Source organism: Hyla sarda, chromosome 2 (assembly GCF_029499605.1).
Source record: "Hyla sarda isolate aHylSar1 chromosome 2, aHylSar1.hap1, whole genome shotgun sequence".
Taxonomy (NCBI): Eukaryota; Metazoa; Chordata; class Amphibia; order Anura; family Hylidae; genus Hyla; species Hyla sarda.
In genome coordinates this window covers 67,806,407-67,819,754 of record NC_079190.1, presented here as the reverse complement: position 1 = coordinate 67,819,754, position 13,348 = coordinate 67,806,407, and the positions used below count along the sequence as shown (strand labels likewise).

Sequence of the window (13,348 nt, the reverse complement as noted above, 5' to 3'; positions counted from 1 at the left end):
TCTATACAGTATACATACAGTACACACATCTATACAGTATACATACAGTACACACATCTATACAGTATATATACATACAGTACACACATCTATACAGTATACATACAGTACACACATCTATACAGTATATACATACAGTACACACATCTATACAGTATACATACAGTACACACATCTATACAGTATATACACGTCCTCTCCGCTGCCTGCTCTCTGCCTCTAATCTCCGTCTGGTGGGCGGTGCAGGGGCGGGGCCTTCTGTGATTGACGGTTCCCTGTGAGTGTGACACGGCAGGCCCCGCCCCCTCGCTGTGCTCCAGTCTCTCGGAATGTAGTAATAAGATTCCCAGTGTTCGGGGCTGAGAGTGAAGACGTTGTCGGGAGCGGAGGGATCGGGCTCCCCGGGGCTGACACACATCACACCGGCAGGGACTGCAGGGATCTCCTGGAGAAGCCGGGACTTGTGGGATCGTGTAGATCTGCCCATCCTGGAGGAGGAGGAGGACGGGGGGGACATGCAGCATCTCTGGGGTAAGTGTCATCACCCTGGACATGTACTCTCTGCCCTGGTAGAAAGTTTACTGCCTGTGCTTGACATAGTTCCTGTGCCCCCCATCACTCTGCCATCTGCTGCACTGTTTCCTAACCAGGCTGCCTCCAGCTGCTGCAGAACTACAACTTCCAGCATGCCTGGACAGCCGAAGGCTGTCCGGGCATGCTGGGAGTTGCAGTTCTTCAACAGCTGAAGGTGGGAAACACAGGAGTGCCTGCAGTGAGAGGGTCCTAGGGATTGTCCAGAGAAGAGGAGGGGCTTTATCAGGGTCTCCTCCAACTTTTTTTTATATATACTTAAACCCCTGTGCTTTATATTGTCTTGTATACAGGATGTGAGTTAATAGTTATTGCCCCCCCCCCCCTTAACTCTTATATATTGGCAACCATGGCCCCCGCACCCCACGCTTGTATAGTGAACAATGCTGAACTACCACAGTGCATATATACTAACCTCTTAGTGGATACATTGTGTTAAATTCCTAAATCTTGAGGCCCCCCGACCCTGTGAATGAATACCGTAATGTTATCCTTTAGCCTGCTTTCCTCTTATGTAAGATTTCTGAACAAGAGCCTTATGGTAGAAAAGTGTTCCCCCAAACCTATACTCTCCAGCTGTTGCAAAACCACAACTCCAATCATGCCATGTCAGGGCATGATTGAAGTTGTAGTTTTGCAACAGCTGGAGAGCCACAGGTTTGGGGGGGGGGGGGGGGGGGGACACTACACTACTATAGGTAATCTGTAGCACTCAGTATCTTACCCAACAATATCAGGAACATCTTCCAGCAAGGATAGAGTTAATTCCAGAATCAGCCGTGTCCTGGGGATTTCTCGGTGATGCTGAGCTGATATCCTAAGTGACTTGACTGATCCTTACCTCGAAACGTAAACACGAGCGACAAAGAGCGGGATCGCCATCCCAGGATGACGGAGCTGGCACCTGGACAAGTGTGGGAAGAAGATACCCAGAGCCTATCCTGTGCAAGGAGGAGAGAGAAGGGAGCGGAGGAAGGAGGAGGAATTCCAAGGAATACAAAGTCCTACAGAATAGTTACATGCAAAACAATGTTTCCACCTTCTCTCCTGCTGTGTTATGTATATTTATTTATTTTATTATTATTATTTTTTGTTATTTTTTATTTATTTATCCATCATAACACTCAGCAGTTGCTCATACTCTTATTTTATTAATTTTATGTATTTATTTATTCATTCATTTATATATTTATTTATGTATTTATTTATTTTATTATTTGTTTATTTTATTATTTATTTTATTTATGTTTTTTATCCATCATAACACTCAGCAGTTGTTCATACTCTTGCTCATACTCTTATTTTATACTTTTTATGTATTTATTCATTCATTTATTTATTTATGTATTTATCTATTTGATCATTTATTTAGTTTATTATTTATTTTATTATTTATTTAGTGTTTTATTTATTTATTTATCCATCATAACACTCATACTCTTATTTTATTAGTTTTATGTATTCATTCATTCATATATTTATTTATGTATTTGTTTATTTTATTATTCATTCATTCATTTATTTTATTTTATTTATTTATCCATCATAACACTCAGCAGTTGTTCATTCAGTTGCTCATACTCTTATTAATTTTATGTATTTATTTATTCATTCATTTGTTCATTTATTTATATACCGTATATATATATTTATTTTATTATTCATTCGTTTATTTTATTTTATTTATTTATTTATTTATTTATCCATCCATCATAACACTCAGCAGTTGTTCATACTCTTCACTCTATACCAGTGTTTCCCAACCAGTGGGCCTCCAGCTGTGACAGAACGACAACTCCCAGCATGCCAGTGCAGCCTGGGCTCTGTAGTAGTGTAGGAGTTGTAGTTTTGCAACAGATGGAGGCCCACTGGTTGGGAGAAAAGTCTATAGATTTCACTCATGACATGCACTGGATTATTATTATTGTTATTATTGTTATCAGTTTCTCAACCTTTAGTCTTATATTGTTTAGTAGTGACACATGGAGGCAGGACTGAATGCTCAGAATTACTGGGGCAGGAGTTGAAGCTCTCAGAGGTTTCCTTTAACCTCTTCAGGACACAGGGCGTATGGATACGCCCTGCATTCTGAGTCCTTAAGGACCAAGGGCGTATCCATACGCCCGTGGGAAATCCGGTCCCCACCGCTAGCCGGTTGGGGACCGGAGCCGGATGCCTGCTGAAATCATTCAGCAGGCACCCCGGCACATCGCCCAGGGGGGTCCTGAGACCCCCCCCCCCCATGTCGGCGATCGGAGAAAATCGCATGTCAATTCAGACATGCGATTTTCTCCAATTCCGGGCTGATCGGGTCTCTGGTGACCCGATCACCCAGAAAATAGGGCTGATCGGAGCTGTCAGCAACAGCCCCGATCAGCCTAAAGGATAGGAGTGAGGTGTGAGTGAGCTGCGATCTCCTCCTATCCCCTGGCATTAGTCAGAACGGAGTTCTGACCAATGGCAGCGCAGGACAGCGGGTTGCCATGGCCCTTCAGATTTAGCAATTTTTATGACATTTTTGAAAATTGCTGCTCTACTTTGAAGCCCTCTAATTTTTTCAAAAAGCAAAAGTATGTCCATTTTATGATGCCAACATAAAGTGGACATATTGTATTTGTGAAGAAAAATAAAATTTATTTGGAATATCCATTTTCCTTACAAGTAGAGAGCTTCAAAGTTAGAAAAATGCAAAATTTTCATGAAATTTGGGGATTTTTCACCAAAAAAGGATGCAATTAACGACGAAAATTTTCCACCAAAATAAAGTAGAATATGTCACGAAAAAACTATCTCGGAATCAGAATATTCGGTAAAAGCGTTTTCGCGTTGTTAATTCGTAAATTGACGGTGGTCATAATTGCGAAAAAGGGCTCAGTACTTAAGGTGAAAAAGGGCTGCGTCCTTAAGGGGTTAAAAGAATGATGTATTTTTTTTTTTTCAGCAAGCAGCAGTCCTGAAAGTGATCTTTTAGTCTGCAGTTGTTATTGGAATTTTAGGGCTGCCGAAGTGGAATTGAACAACTTTTCAACTCTGAAAGTCACATTCTCCTGAATATTGTTTAGCATAAACAGCTTAAACAGTCCACAGTATCTGAGACTTCTCTGAGCTCATGGGTAATAAGTCTATGTTCACATGGTGGAATTTCCCAGTGGAATCTGGTGGAAAAATTCAGCTGAGAAATTCAGTTGCAGCAGAGTCCCATTGTTTTCAATGGGATTCTGATGCATCATTCACACAGCAGAATTTCTGCAGCGGAAACATCTGCCATGGAAATTCCAATTTGGGCCTCCACATAAAGAATTGACATGTAAATTATTTTTGCAGAATCCACTCGGAAATGCAATCGCTTGTATGGAGATGGCGCTTCACCGTGCGGACCTATCCCTGGCATCTGCCGGGCACTCGCTGTCTGCGGAATTTCTATCAAAAAGTTTTCTGGGTGGTCATCCCACCATGTGAACATAGCCTAAGGGTAGTGAGCCCTTTATTTTACAGATTGAAAGAAATTGGAACTTTGAAACCCACACCCCAAATAAAGATTTGTAGTACAGGGCAGCAAGCCCCCACTAACAGTCTTCATCCTTAGGAAGTGCTTGAATATATATAAACCCTACCCTAGGCATGATATGCTTCTCAAATACTTCAGACATTGTGTTGCAAATAATCTTCAGGCTACTATTACATCAGCGTTTGTGGCCCTTTCAGGTACGGTCAGTTTATGTAGGTGAACAGATTCGTTTTTGAATGGATGATAACTTATAAAGGATCAGTTTGAATTTGTATTTAAAAAAAACTTAACATTTGTATCAGCTTGCAACATTTTTTTTTTTTTTTTTTTTTTTTTTTATCAGTTTACATCAGTTTCCGTTTGGGTTTTTCTTCTGAGGCTGCTCAGTACAATAAATAGATATAACCCGATGCAAACGGAACCCTCTTCCGGTCACATCCAGCACCATAGACTGTAATGTAATTTTTTTGCTGTACGTTACAGTACCTATGGAGTCTATTCAGGGATCAGGGAAAGATAAACTGACTGCAAATGGAACTGAAGCAAATGAGATGAACTGATCACAACAATGACCCATTGACATCAATGGGATCAGTTTGTGTCAGTTTTTCTTTCTCTCTGCCGGATGACATGAACGGTACACAAAAACACTGATGGGAAACTAAGGCTTAGTTCACATTGCCGTTAGGCAATGCCGTCCGCTTTATGGAGCTCCGTCGACAATTCCGTCAATTTTAGCATAGAAAAAAATAGTGCATGCATTGTTTTGTTTTCTTTGCTAAACTCCAGTAAACTACCTGATCTTAGATGGACCCCATTAAAGTAAGTGGAATATGTTGGGACCCCTTGGAGTCCGTTGTGCTCTGACCCATTTTTGGGGCCATTTTGGCACAAAAGAAGAGCCATACGGAGCACAACAGCAATGTAAACTTAGCCTTGAAAGCTAGATCTTGAGAATGACTGTATTTAATGATGTAAACTGTAGGGATGCCTGTACATATTGATATTCCAATATTGTATGGCGCTAGAGTGGGCACTTGTTTATACGGGGTGCACACGGACCAAACAGGAGCAAGATAGATAAGAAGAACACCCGGCACTCACAATTTTCTTGAAGCAATTCTTGTGTTTTATTCACACATAACTTATCAAAGCTGCGACACACAGGACTCGTTTCTGCACAGATAAAAATGTCTCTGTACCCAAACGCGTCACATGTTTCTTAACTCTGATAAGTTATGTGTGAATAAAACACAAGAATTGCTTCAAGCTAATCATGAGTGCCGGGTGTTTTACAGACGCTACAGACAACGGGAGTGATGATACCAACAGATCCCAAATGGTTCCATTTACTTTGCATTCGCTCCGTCGGGGTTCCGCTAGATGTCTGATATTTATTAGGATTATAGCGGAGGAAAAGACCAGACGTGCAAGATGTTATTCACCACTTAAAGGGCTACTCCGCTACTCAGCGTTTGGAGCAAACTGTTCCGAACGCTGGAGCCGGCATCGGGAGCTTGTCACGCCATAGCCCTGTCCCCTCATGATATCACGCCCCACCCCCTCAATGCAAGTAAATGGGAGGGGCGTGACGTTGGGAGGGGGCGGGGATATGACGTCACGAGCTCCCGGCGCCGACAGTTTGTTCCAAACACTGAGCAGTGGGGTACCCCTTTAAGTCCTGTAATTTTAACAGAATCAGCGAATGGAGCTCCAAACACTAATTTGCTTTGATAAGTCTTTCTGCTGAGACATATTCTTGGTACAATTACAGGCAAGATTTTAGTGAGATTTAGGCCGGGTTCACACTGTGGAATCTCTGGACAGAACTTCCGCTGTAAATCCTGTGGGTGGCGTCGAAAAATCTGCTCAGAAATGCATTGACTTCTATGAGGACACCAATGCAGTCCGCAGATTCCGCAGTGTGAACTTAGCTTTATAGAGAAGTTTGGACTAAGCCTTTTATTTTTGCACTGGGCTGATAAGTCTGGAGCACTGCTTTCCCTACTGTTTTTTATTCAGATTAGCGGAAGTATAGAATGCTGTGTGCAATTTTTAGGAAGAGCAATCTCTGAGCAGTGTCAAAGAGTTTTTCAATTTATATTTACACAAAGGAGACAATATATGTAAGTGAGCAATTGCTCAGAGCAACAAATTTGGTTTCAACTTTCATTTTTTAGAGGTCTTTTTAAAAATTTTAAGGACAACTGCAGTGGTACACATTTATATATACCCATGTCCGGGCCTCAAAAACAAACAAAATAAACTCATACATACCTTCCTACGAGCCCCCGTTGGTCCGGCACAGGCCTCACGGTCCGGCAGTGCTGATGTCATTCCACTTCCTGGGGACGGGGACGCCGCAGAGCCGTCGGCGTATCACCGGCCGAAGTGATGTCCCGCCCCGGTCTGTGATAGGCTGAGCCCACTGTCATGTAAGGAGCTCTGGCCGGCTTCTTACATCAATCAGCCTATCACAGGCCGGGGCGGGACATCACTTCGGCCGGTGATACGCCGACGGCTCTGCGGCATCCCCAGAAAGTGGAATGATGTCAGCACTGCCGGACCGTGAGGCCTGTGCCGGACCAATGGGGGCTCGTAGGAAGATATGTATGAGTTTATTTTGTTTATTTTTGAGGCCCGGCACAGGCATATATAAATGTGTACCACTACAGTTGTCCTTTAAGCTGGAATTTATTTTGTTGCTATGGGCAATTGCACCACTGCAGGACTAGGACTAACCAGGACTTACAACCATAATACAGATTATAAAATTCACCCACATTACTCTGGTGTAAATCTGACCTAAGAGACACTTTCCCTTGGAAGCATTCCATGGGAAGCCTATTTTCTAAATGTGAACAGGCGTGTTAATAAATCAGCTATTTCTGATAAAATGATTTACTTGCTAGAATTGAACACTAAACACTCTTCTCAAATCTTTAGCTTGGCAGAAAAAAAAACTGCTTAAAATTTTTTGCCCACTTTTTGCCTTTGATTATCTGTCGTACGGATGAACCATTTCTAACAAAGAGTCTTTTAAAGTTCTCTGCATTCTTTCAGGGATGCTTGTCGGGGTATTGTGCTGGGGCTGAATATCCCAAGACGACCACTCATTTGTGTCACTAAATTAAATTTACGGATTGAATGTTCCATCGCTCTTTACCCTTTTCTCTATGTAAATTCAGTGTAGTAAGAAAACCGAAGCTGATAATTGTACTTTTTAGATGACATGGAATAATCCATTACCATAATGCACTTCCTTTCTCATCATAGATAAACATGACTTCACATGAAAAGAACATTTTTTCTTCTTATCAGCTAAGTCGGCTTTTATTTGCTTTCCTACCAATAATTATATTTGTTTTCCTCCTCAGGAATCCCTTAGCGGAATAAGTATTGACTTCAGCCTCTGGAAATTGAAGCGTGCAGGATTACGTTCTGTTTGGGAATTGCTCAACATATTGTTTTCCCTTGGATAACCTTGTTGGTTTTAACTCTGTTTAACCTTTGATGAAGTTTACCTTGTTGGCTGAGCATCATGGCATCAAGTTTGACATGTACCGGGGTGATCTGGGCACTGCTGTCCTTCCTGTGTGCTGGAGCGTCATGCGTGGGGTTTTTCATGCCTTATTGGCTCTTGGGCTCTCAGTTGGATAAGCCGGTGTCGTTTGGTACTTTCCGGAGATGTTCTTACCCTGTAAGAGATGAGAGCCTACAGACCACTGTCATGGTGGAGCAATGTGGTCGCTATGCCTCTTTCCAAGCCATTCCAAGCCCTGAGTGGCGAATCTGTACAGTGGTTACTGGACTTGGATGTGGTCTTCTGCTTCTGGTGGCATTGACTGCTATCATGGGATGCTGCGTCTCTGAGCTTATCTCCAGGACTGTTGGAAGAGTGGCTGGTGGGATACAGTTTCTGGGAGGTAAGTTAGTTGGTAATTCATGACTTACCTTTCATGAATGCATATGTCTTTGATAGATATTTGTAATATAATTCCATCATAAACACGTGCATCTCTTCTTCACAATTTTCACCATAGAGTCAGTTACACACTAGCTCACATTGTGGACAGAGGGGAGAGATGTCAGGGAGGACAGCTCACACAGGCTGTATATTAAGGGGGTTCTCCGCTGCCCCAGCGTTTGGAACATTTTGTTCCAAATACTTGAAGCGGGAGGTGGGGTTGTGATGTCACGGCCATTCCCCTTGTGACGTCACACCATGCCCCCTCGATGAAAGTCTATGGGAGGGGGCATGACGGTGTTCCGAATGCTGGGGCAGCGGAGTACCCCTTTTAAGGGCAGTGTACAAGTGTAGAAAGAAAACAGCTCACATGGATTTTACAAATCTGTTTAACTTTCTGGAGCCAGTTGATATATTAAAAAAAAAAGTTATTTCCTGGAATACCCCTTTAAACATATCCCACCTGCTGTATGAAAAGCAGATGATCCTCTCACAGCCTCTGTGTTCTAGTGTCTCTATCAGGGGTGGACAGAGGTGCTCTGGGCCCATAGCATTAGAACTTATAGACCATCTACTAACCTTTATTGCTATAATACCGTTTTGGGTTAAAAGTCAGCATTTTAGAAGCACTGACCAATTTTATCTTTATTTGTTTAGTAAACCCCTCCAACCATGGCCCCTTGGGCACTGTCCTTATACCCAAATGGCCACCCTGCCCTGCTGTCCTAATAGGACTTCAAGAAAATCAGTTTACTTAAACTTTTGTAACATTGTTTAGATTCACTTATTGTATTCATGAAATTTGTGATCCTGTGGAGTTGAATTGATACCTTGCTTACTCGCAGATCTAGCTTTTGACCTTGGTTTTGCCGGAGCAATCACTATCTAGTTTTTTCTCTCAGTAATATTGGTGTTTCACATAAAAGGTGCTGTGTGCACAGATTTACCTTGTCTGAGGTCTTTTCTGCTCTTATAGTTTTTCTTTGATCACATAATAACCCTGAATGAGCCTCCAAGCTAATATCAAGTGGCCAGTGTAAAGATGTGTATGATGTTTTAAATTACTTATTTGCTGCTGCACACAATTTAAGGGGTACTCCGGTGGAAAACTTTTTTTTTTTTTTCATATAGATTGGTGCCAGAAAGATAAACAGATTTGTAAATAACTTCTATTAAAAAATCTTAACCCTTGCATTAGGGATGTCCCTATACTGATACTGTTATCTGTATCAGGACCAATACTGGACATTTGCATGAGTACTTGTACTCATTCAAATGTCCTGGACACCTAATCCTATACTCACCGGCGGGTCCCACCGGCAGGTATCACAGAGGCGCCAAACAATGCAAGCGTGCTCAGCAGCCAAACGCGCATCATAGACTGGACCTTTGGCTAATGCCGAACATCACCGATCGCGGTGATGTCCAGCATTAACCCTATAGACACTGTGATCAAAGTTGATCGCGGCATCTAAAAGTCCCGAAGTTAAATGCTGGTTACCTCAGGGATGCTGATCGGGATCACCGCAGTTAAATAGCGGTGTCCCGATCAGCTGTGAGGATGGCCGGGTTCCCTTACCGTGCTCCTTGCCGTCTGATCGTCCCTCCTATAATGCAGCCATCCATATCAATGATCAGTGTATGCAATCTACAGATTGCATGTAATAGTGACCTATGGGGACTAAAAAAATGTGTAAATAAATAAATAAATGTGAATTAATCCCTTCCCTAATAAATGTTTGAATCACCCCCCCACCCCCCAATTTAAATAAAGTAACATGTTTTTTTCAAATACAAAAAAGCCTTTCCTCTATTAAAAACTTTAAGAAAAACATACCCTTTTCCCTTGGAAAAAAAATAAACTCCTGTCACATGACATAGGAAAAAGTATCGGTAATTGGAATCGGTGAGTACTTTAAAAAAAAAGTATTGGTACTTGTACTCGGTCTTAAAAAATTGGTATCGGGACATCCCTACCTTCCAGTACTTATCAGCTGATGTATACTACAGAGGAGGTTGTGTAGTTCTTTCCTGTCTGACCACAGTGCTCTCTGCTGACACCTTTGTCTGTGTCAGGAATTGTCCAGAACAGGAGAGGTTTGCTATGGAGATTTTTTCCTGCTCTGGACAGTTCCTGACATGGACAGATGTATCAGCAGAGAGCACTGTGGTCAGACTGAAAAAAACTACACCACTTCCTATGGAGCATACAGCAGCTGATCAGTACTGGAAGGATTAAGATTATTTAATAGAAATAATTTATAAATCTGTTTAAGTTTCTGACACCAGTTGATTTGGAAAAACATTTTTACCACGAGAGTACCCCTTTAATATCCTGTGGGTAAAGTAGCATTGTCCATGTTAACATTGTGGGCAGTCCATAAGTACTCCCTATCTGCAGTAATAATATTTCATCCAATGCTGGGCTAAATGGAAAGGTATTTATAGAGATCATTTTGTAACATCTCTGCTATAAGGATAGATAATGTGAACTAAACATGCTCCACTCACTTGCTATGGGACTGACTAAGGGTCTATTTACACGGCGGAATTCCCGCTTGACTACCACTCTATTCATTTGGAGAACAAGGTGCCCTTGTTCTCATGAATAATAGGGGTCCAAGCTATCAGGACCCCTACTGGGCAGTGTAAGGCTATGTTCACACAGCAGAATTCCCATGCTTCCGCTCAGATTCCATTCTGCCAAGCTGGTACACTGTTGTCATGACCGGGGGTGGACAGGGAGAATGAGCCCTAAGCTGTCCCTAGAAACATTTTGCCTGCCTACTTGCCCATCTGCCCTAAACGGCGGATCGACAACCACGGTGCTGGTCCCTTCTTGTGCTAAAGTGCATTGGGCATAAAGGTACACAAATAATACTGAACATAGACGGGAACAGGTCAGAGACGGAACGGGAAAATAACCAAACAACCAGATAAACCAGAAAGGATATAAATATACAAACAAGGTAGGATATAGCGTACATACAGTTCAGAAACCGGAATCAAAATAAACTGCAGATATGAATAAATGAACAAGATTAGATATGGAATAAGTAAACAGCAGAAACCAGGAGATGCAGGGGAAGAACAGATGAACTGAATGTAAAACACTGTTCACACTGGACACCACTCCAAACCCCACTCCAAACATGGAGGGACATCAATACTAACGCCAAAGCTAGCCAGCAGGCACACTCCACCATGTGATCTGGATACTGGCCTAGAAGGAAACAGAAATATAATACACGGAACACTAGATTGAGAACCAGATGAGTCTGAATAGACTCCAGAGAAAACATCAAAAGCCAAACTCCAAACATGGAGGAATACAGGTCAGGATACCAAACAGGAACAATACAAAACCAAATTCCATAAAATGGAGGAATACAGGTCAGTAGTAAACAGGAATACTACTGTAAATACAGAGCACAGGTACAAGCAAGACTCACAGTGTGAACACAGACTAAGATAACAAGGTTAAGGCTGGGTTCACAGGGGAAGTTCCTGAGGAAGTTGCCTAGAGTAACGCGTGGGGTCTGTTTGGAGCACATATATGTCTATCATGCCGTAGTCTGTATCACTTGTCATTTCTACACTGGAACTTGCTGTTGGATAGTTTTTTCTGACCTTCTATTACTGTGTTTATCTACCTAGTCATCCGATATTCCTGATAGAATAATTATTATATGCTATATATTTTTTACATGGATACTAAGGTGTTTGCACTACAGCATGTGGGAGTAATATACATTTGATATCGGACTGTGGGTTTCATAATTGTTTACATTTATTCATGTGCTCCTGGAGGGAGAGCGTCTTGCCCTCGGTTTGGTTGGGTCCTGCCTTTTTTCTGTGGGATAATTTTAATTGATTTTAAATGTTTTGTTTTTTATTCATTGACTCTGTATTGTATTCATTGTATATGTTAGGCTTTCTCTTTTTGTTCATGTTAGTATTCTGACACTTTGTTGCACCCCTATTTATATTAAGGTTTGAGCCCCCTTTTTCTTGTATATTATAGAGTAAGAACTAATCACCAGCTCAGAGTTCCAACAGAACTCGGGTTATAAAGCCGCACCCGAGCTGCAATAGGGTGAGAGCATTAACTCTTCCAACCCTAGGAAGAATTAGCACAGAAACTGCTCAGACATAAAAACTAGTGTCTGAACAGGCCCCAAGACAGAAAAATACAAAAACAGACATTACAACTGTATTGCAGGATCACTTTATAATGTTGTCACCACTTTCTACAGGACATTTTCATTGTTATCAATGTCCTTAACTTGGCAGCTAGGATATGGTAATTGATGTTGATTGTGACTGATTCACACCGGTGTTACCTATGACAATTCTGAGTGGAATTAGAGGAAGAGTTGTCATCAGGATTAAGAGGATTGAAATGATTTGCAAAGATCTGTATCTGACGCCTTTCCGTTAATGGGTTCGGTCATATTTTGTCACATTCTCTGACACTTTTGGGCCGTGTCTAATATATTTTTATATATTTAAACTTAAATCCAGATAGAAAATCCCGCACTCACCATGTCCATCGCCGGGTCTGTAGAGGTTCCAAGGAAGAGGAAGGTGAAAGGAGTAGACGTCTACTCCTTTCACCTTCCTCTTCCTTGGAACCTGGATTTAAGTTTATTTACAAGTTATATTCTGATTAACCGTGCACCTCCTCCACCACTTTTTTGTTACCAATGTGAACTTTGCCTCCCCTTACTTTTTTACTTGCATTTTTATATATTTTTTACATCTATATAGAGAGAGATAAAGAGAGAGAGATATAAAGATATATATATATATATATATATATATATATATATAAATATATATTTATATATATGTTATTTGTTTACATTTGTTTGGTCTGATCTGCACAGAAACCAGAATTATTAAAGGGGTACACCGCTGCCCTGTGTCGGAAGCTCCGCTCGCAGCGTCCGGAAGTTTATTGTTCCGAACGCTGTGTGCTGGCTTCCGTGTTCAGGGCCGCAACCCTCGTGACGTCACACCCGCCCCCTTCGTAACGTCACGCCCGCCCCCTCAGCGAAAGTCTATGGGAAGGGGGCGCGATGGCCGTCACGCTGCGAGCGGAGCTTCCGACACAGGGCAGCGGAGTACCCCTTTAAGAGTGGATTTCTTGAGACAGAAGAGATTAAGTGGACTATAACTATGTATAGTGTATTATATGATGCTATTAAAGCTAACCTGGATAGACTGTGCATTAAAACTAATGGCATTGTAACATAAAGACGAGGTGAGGTCAAGTACTC

General features: G+C 41.8%; 1 protein-coding gene across 1 annotated transcript in view; it reads left to right on the top strand.

Annotated features, from left to right (window-relative positions):
• Window positions 1-334: 334 nt before the first annotated feature.
• The window catches only part of LHFPL6 (LHFPL tetraspan subfamily member 6), a 204,220-nt gene continuing 191,206 nt past the window's right edge, over window positions 335-13,348 (top strand). The window contains exons 1-2 of the mRNA XM_056561981.1: window positions 335-531; window positions 7,477-8,025. Coding sequence (XP_056417956.1) covers window positions 7,641-8,025 — 385 coding nt within the window. The 5' untranslated portion in view covers window positions 335-531; window positions 7,477-7,640. The remainder of the gene's footprint in view (window positions 532-7,476; window positions 8,026-13,348) is intronic.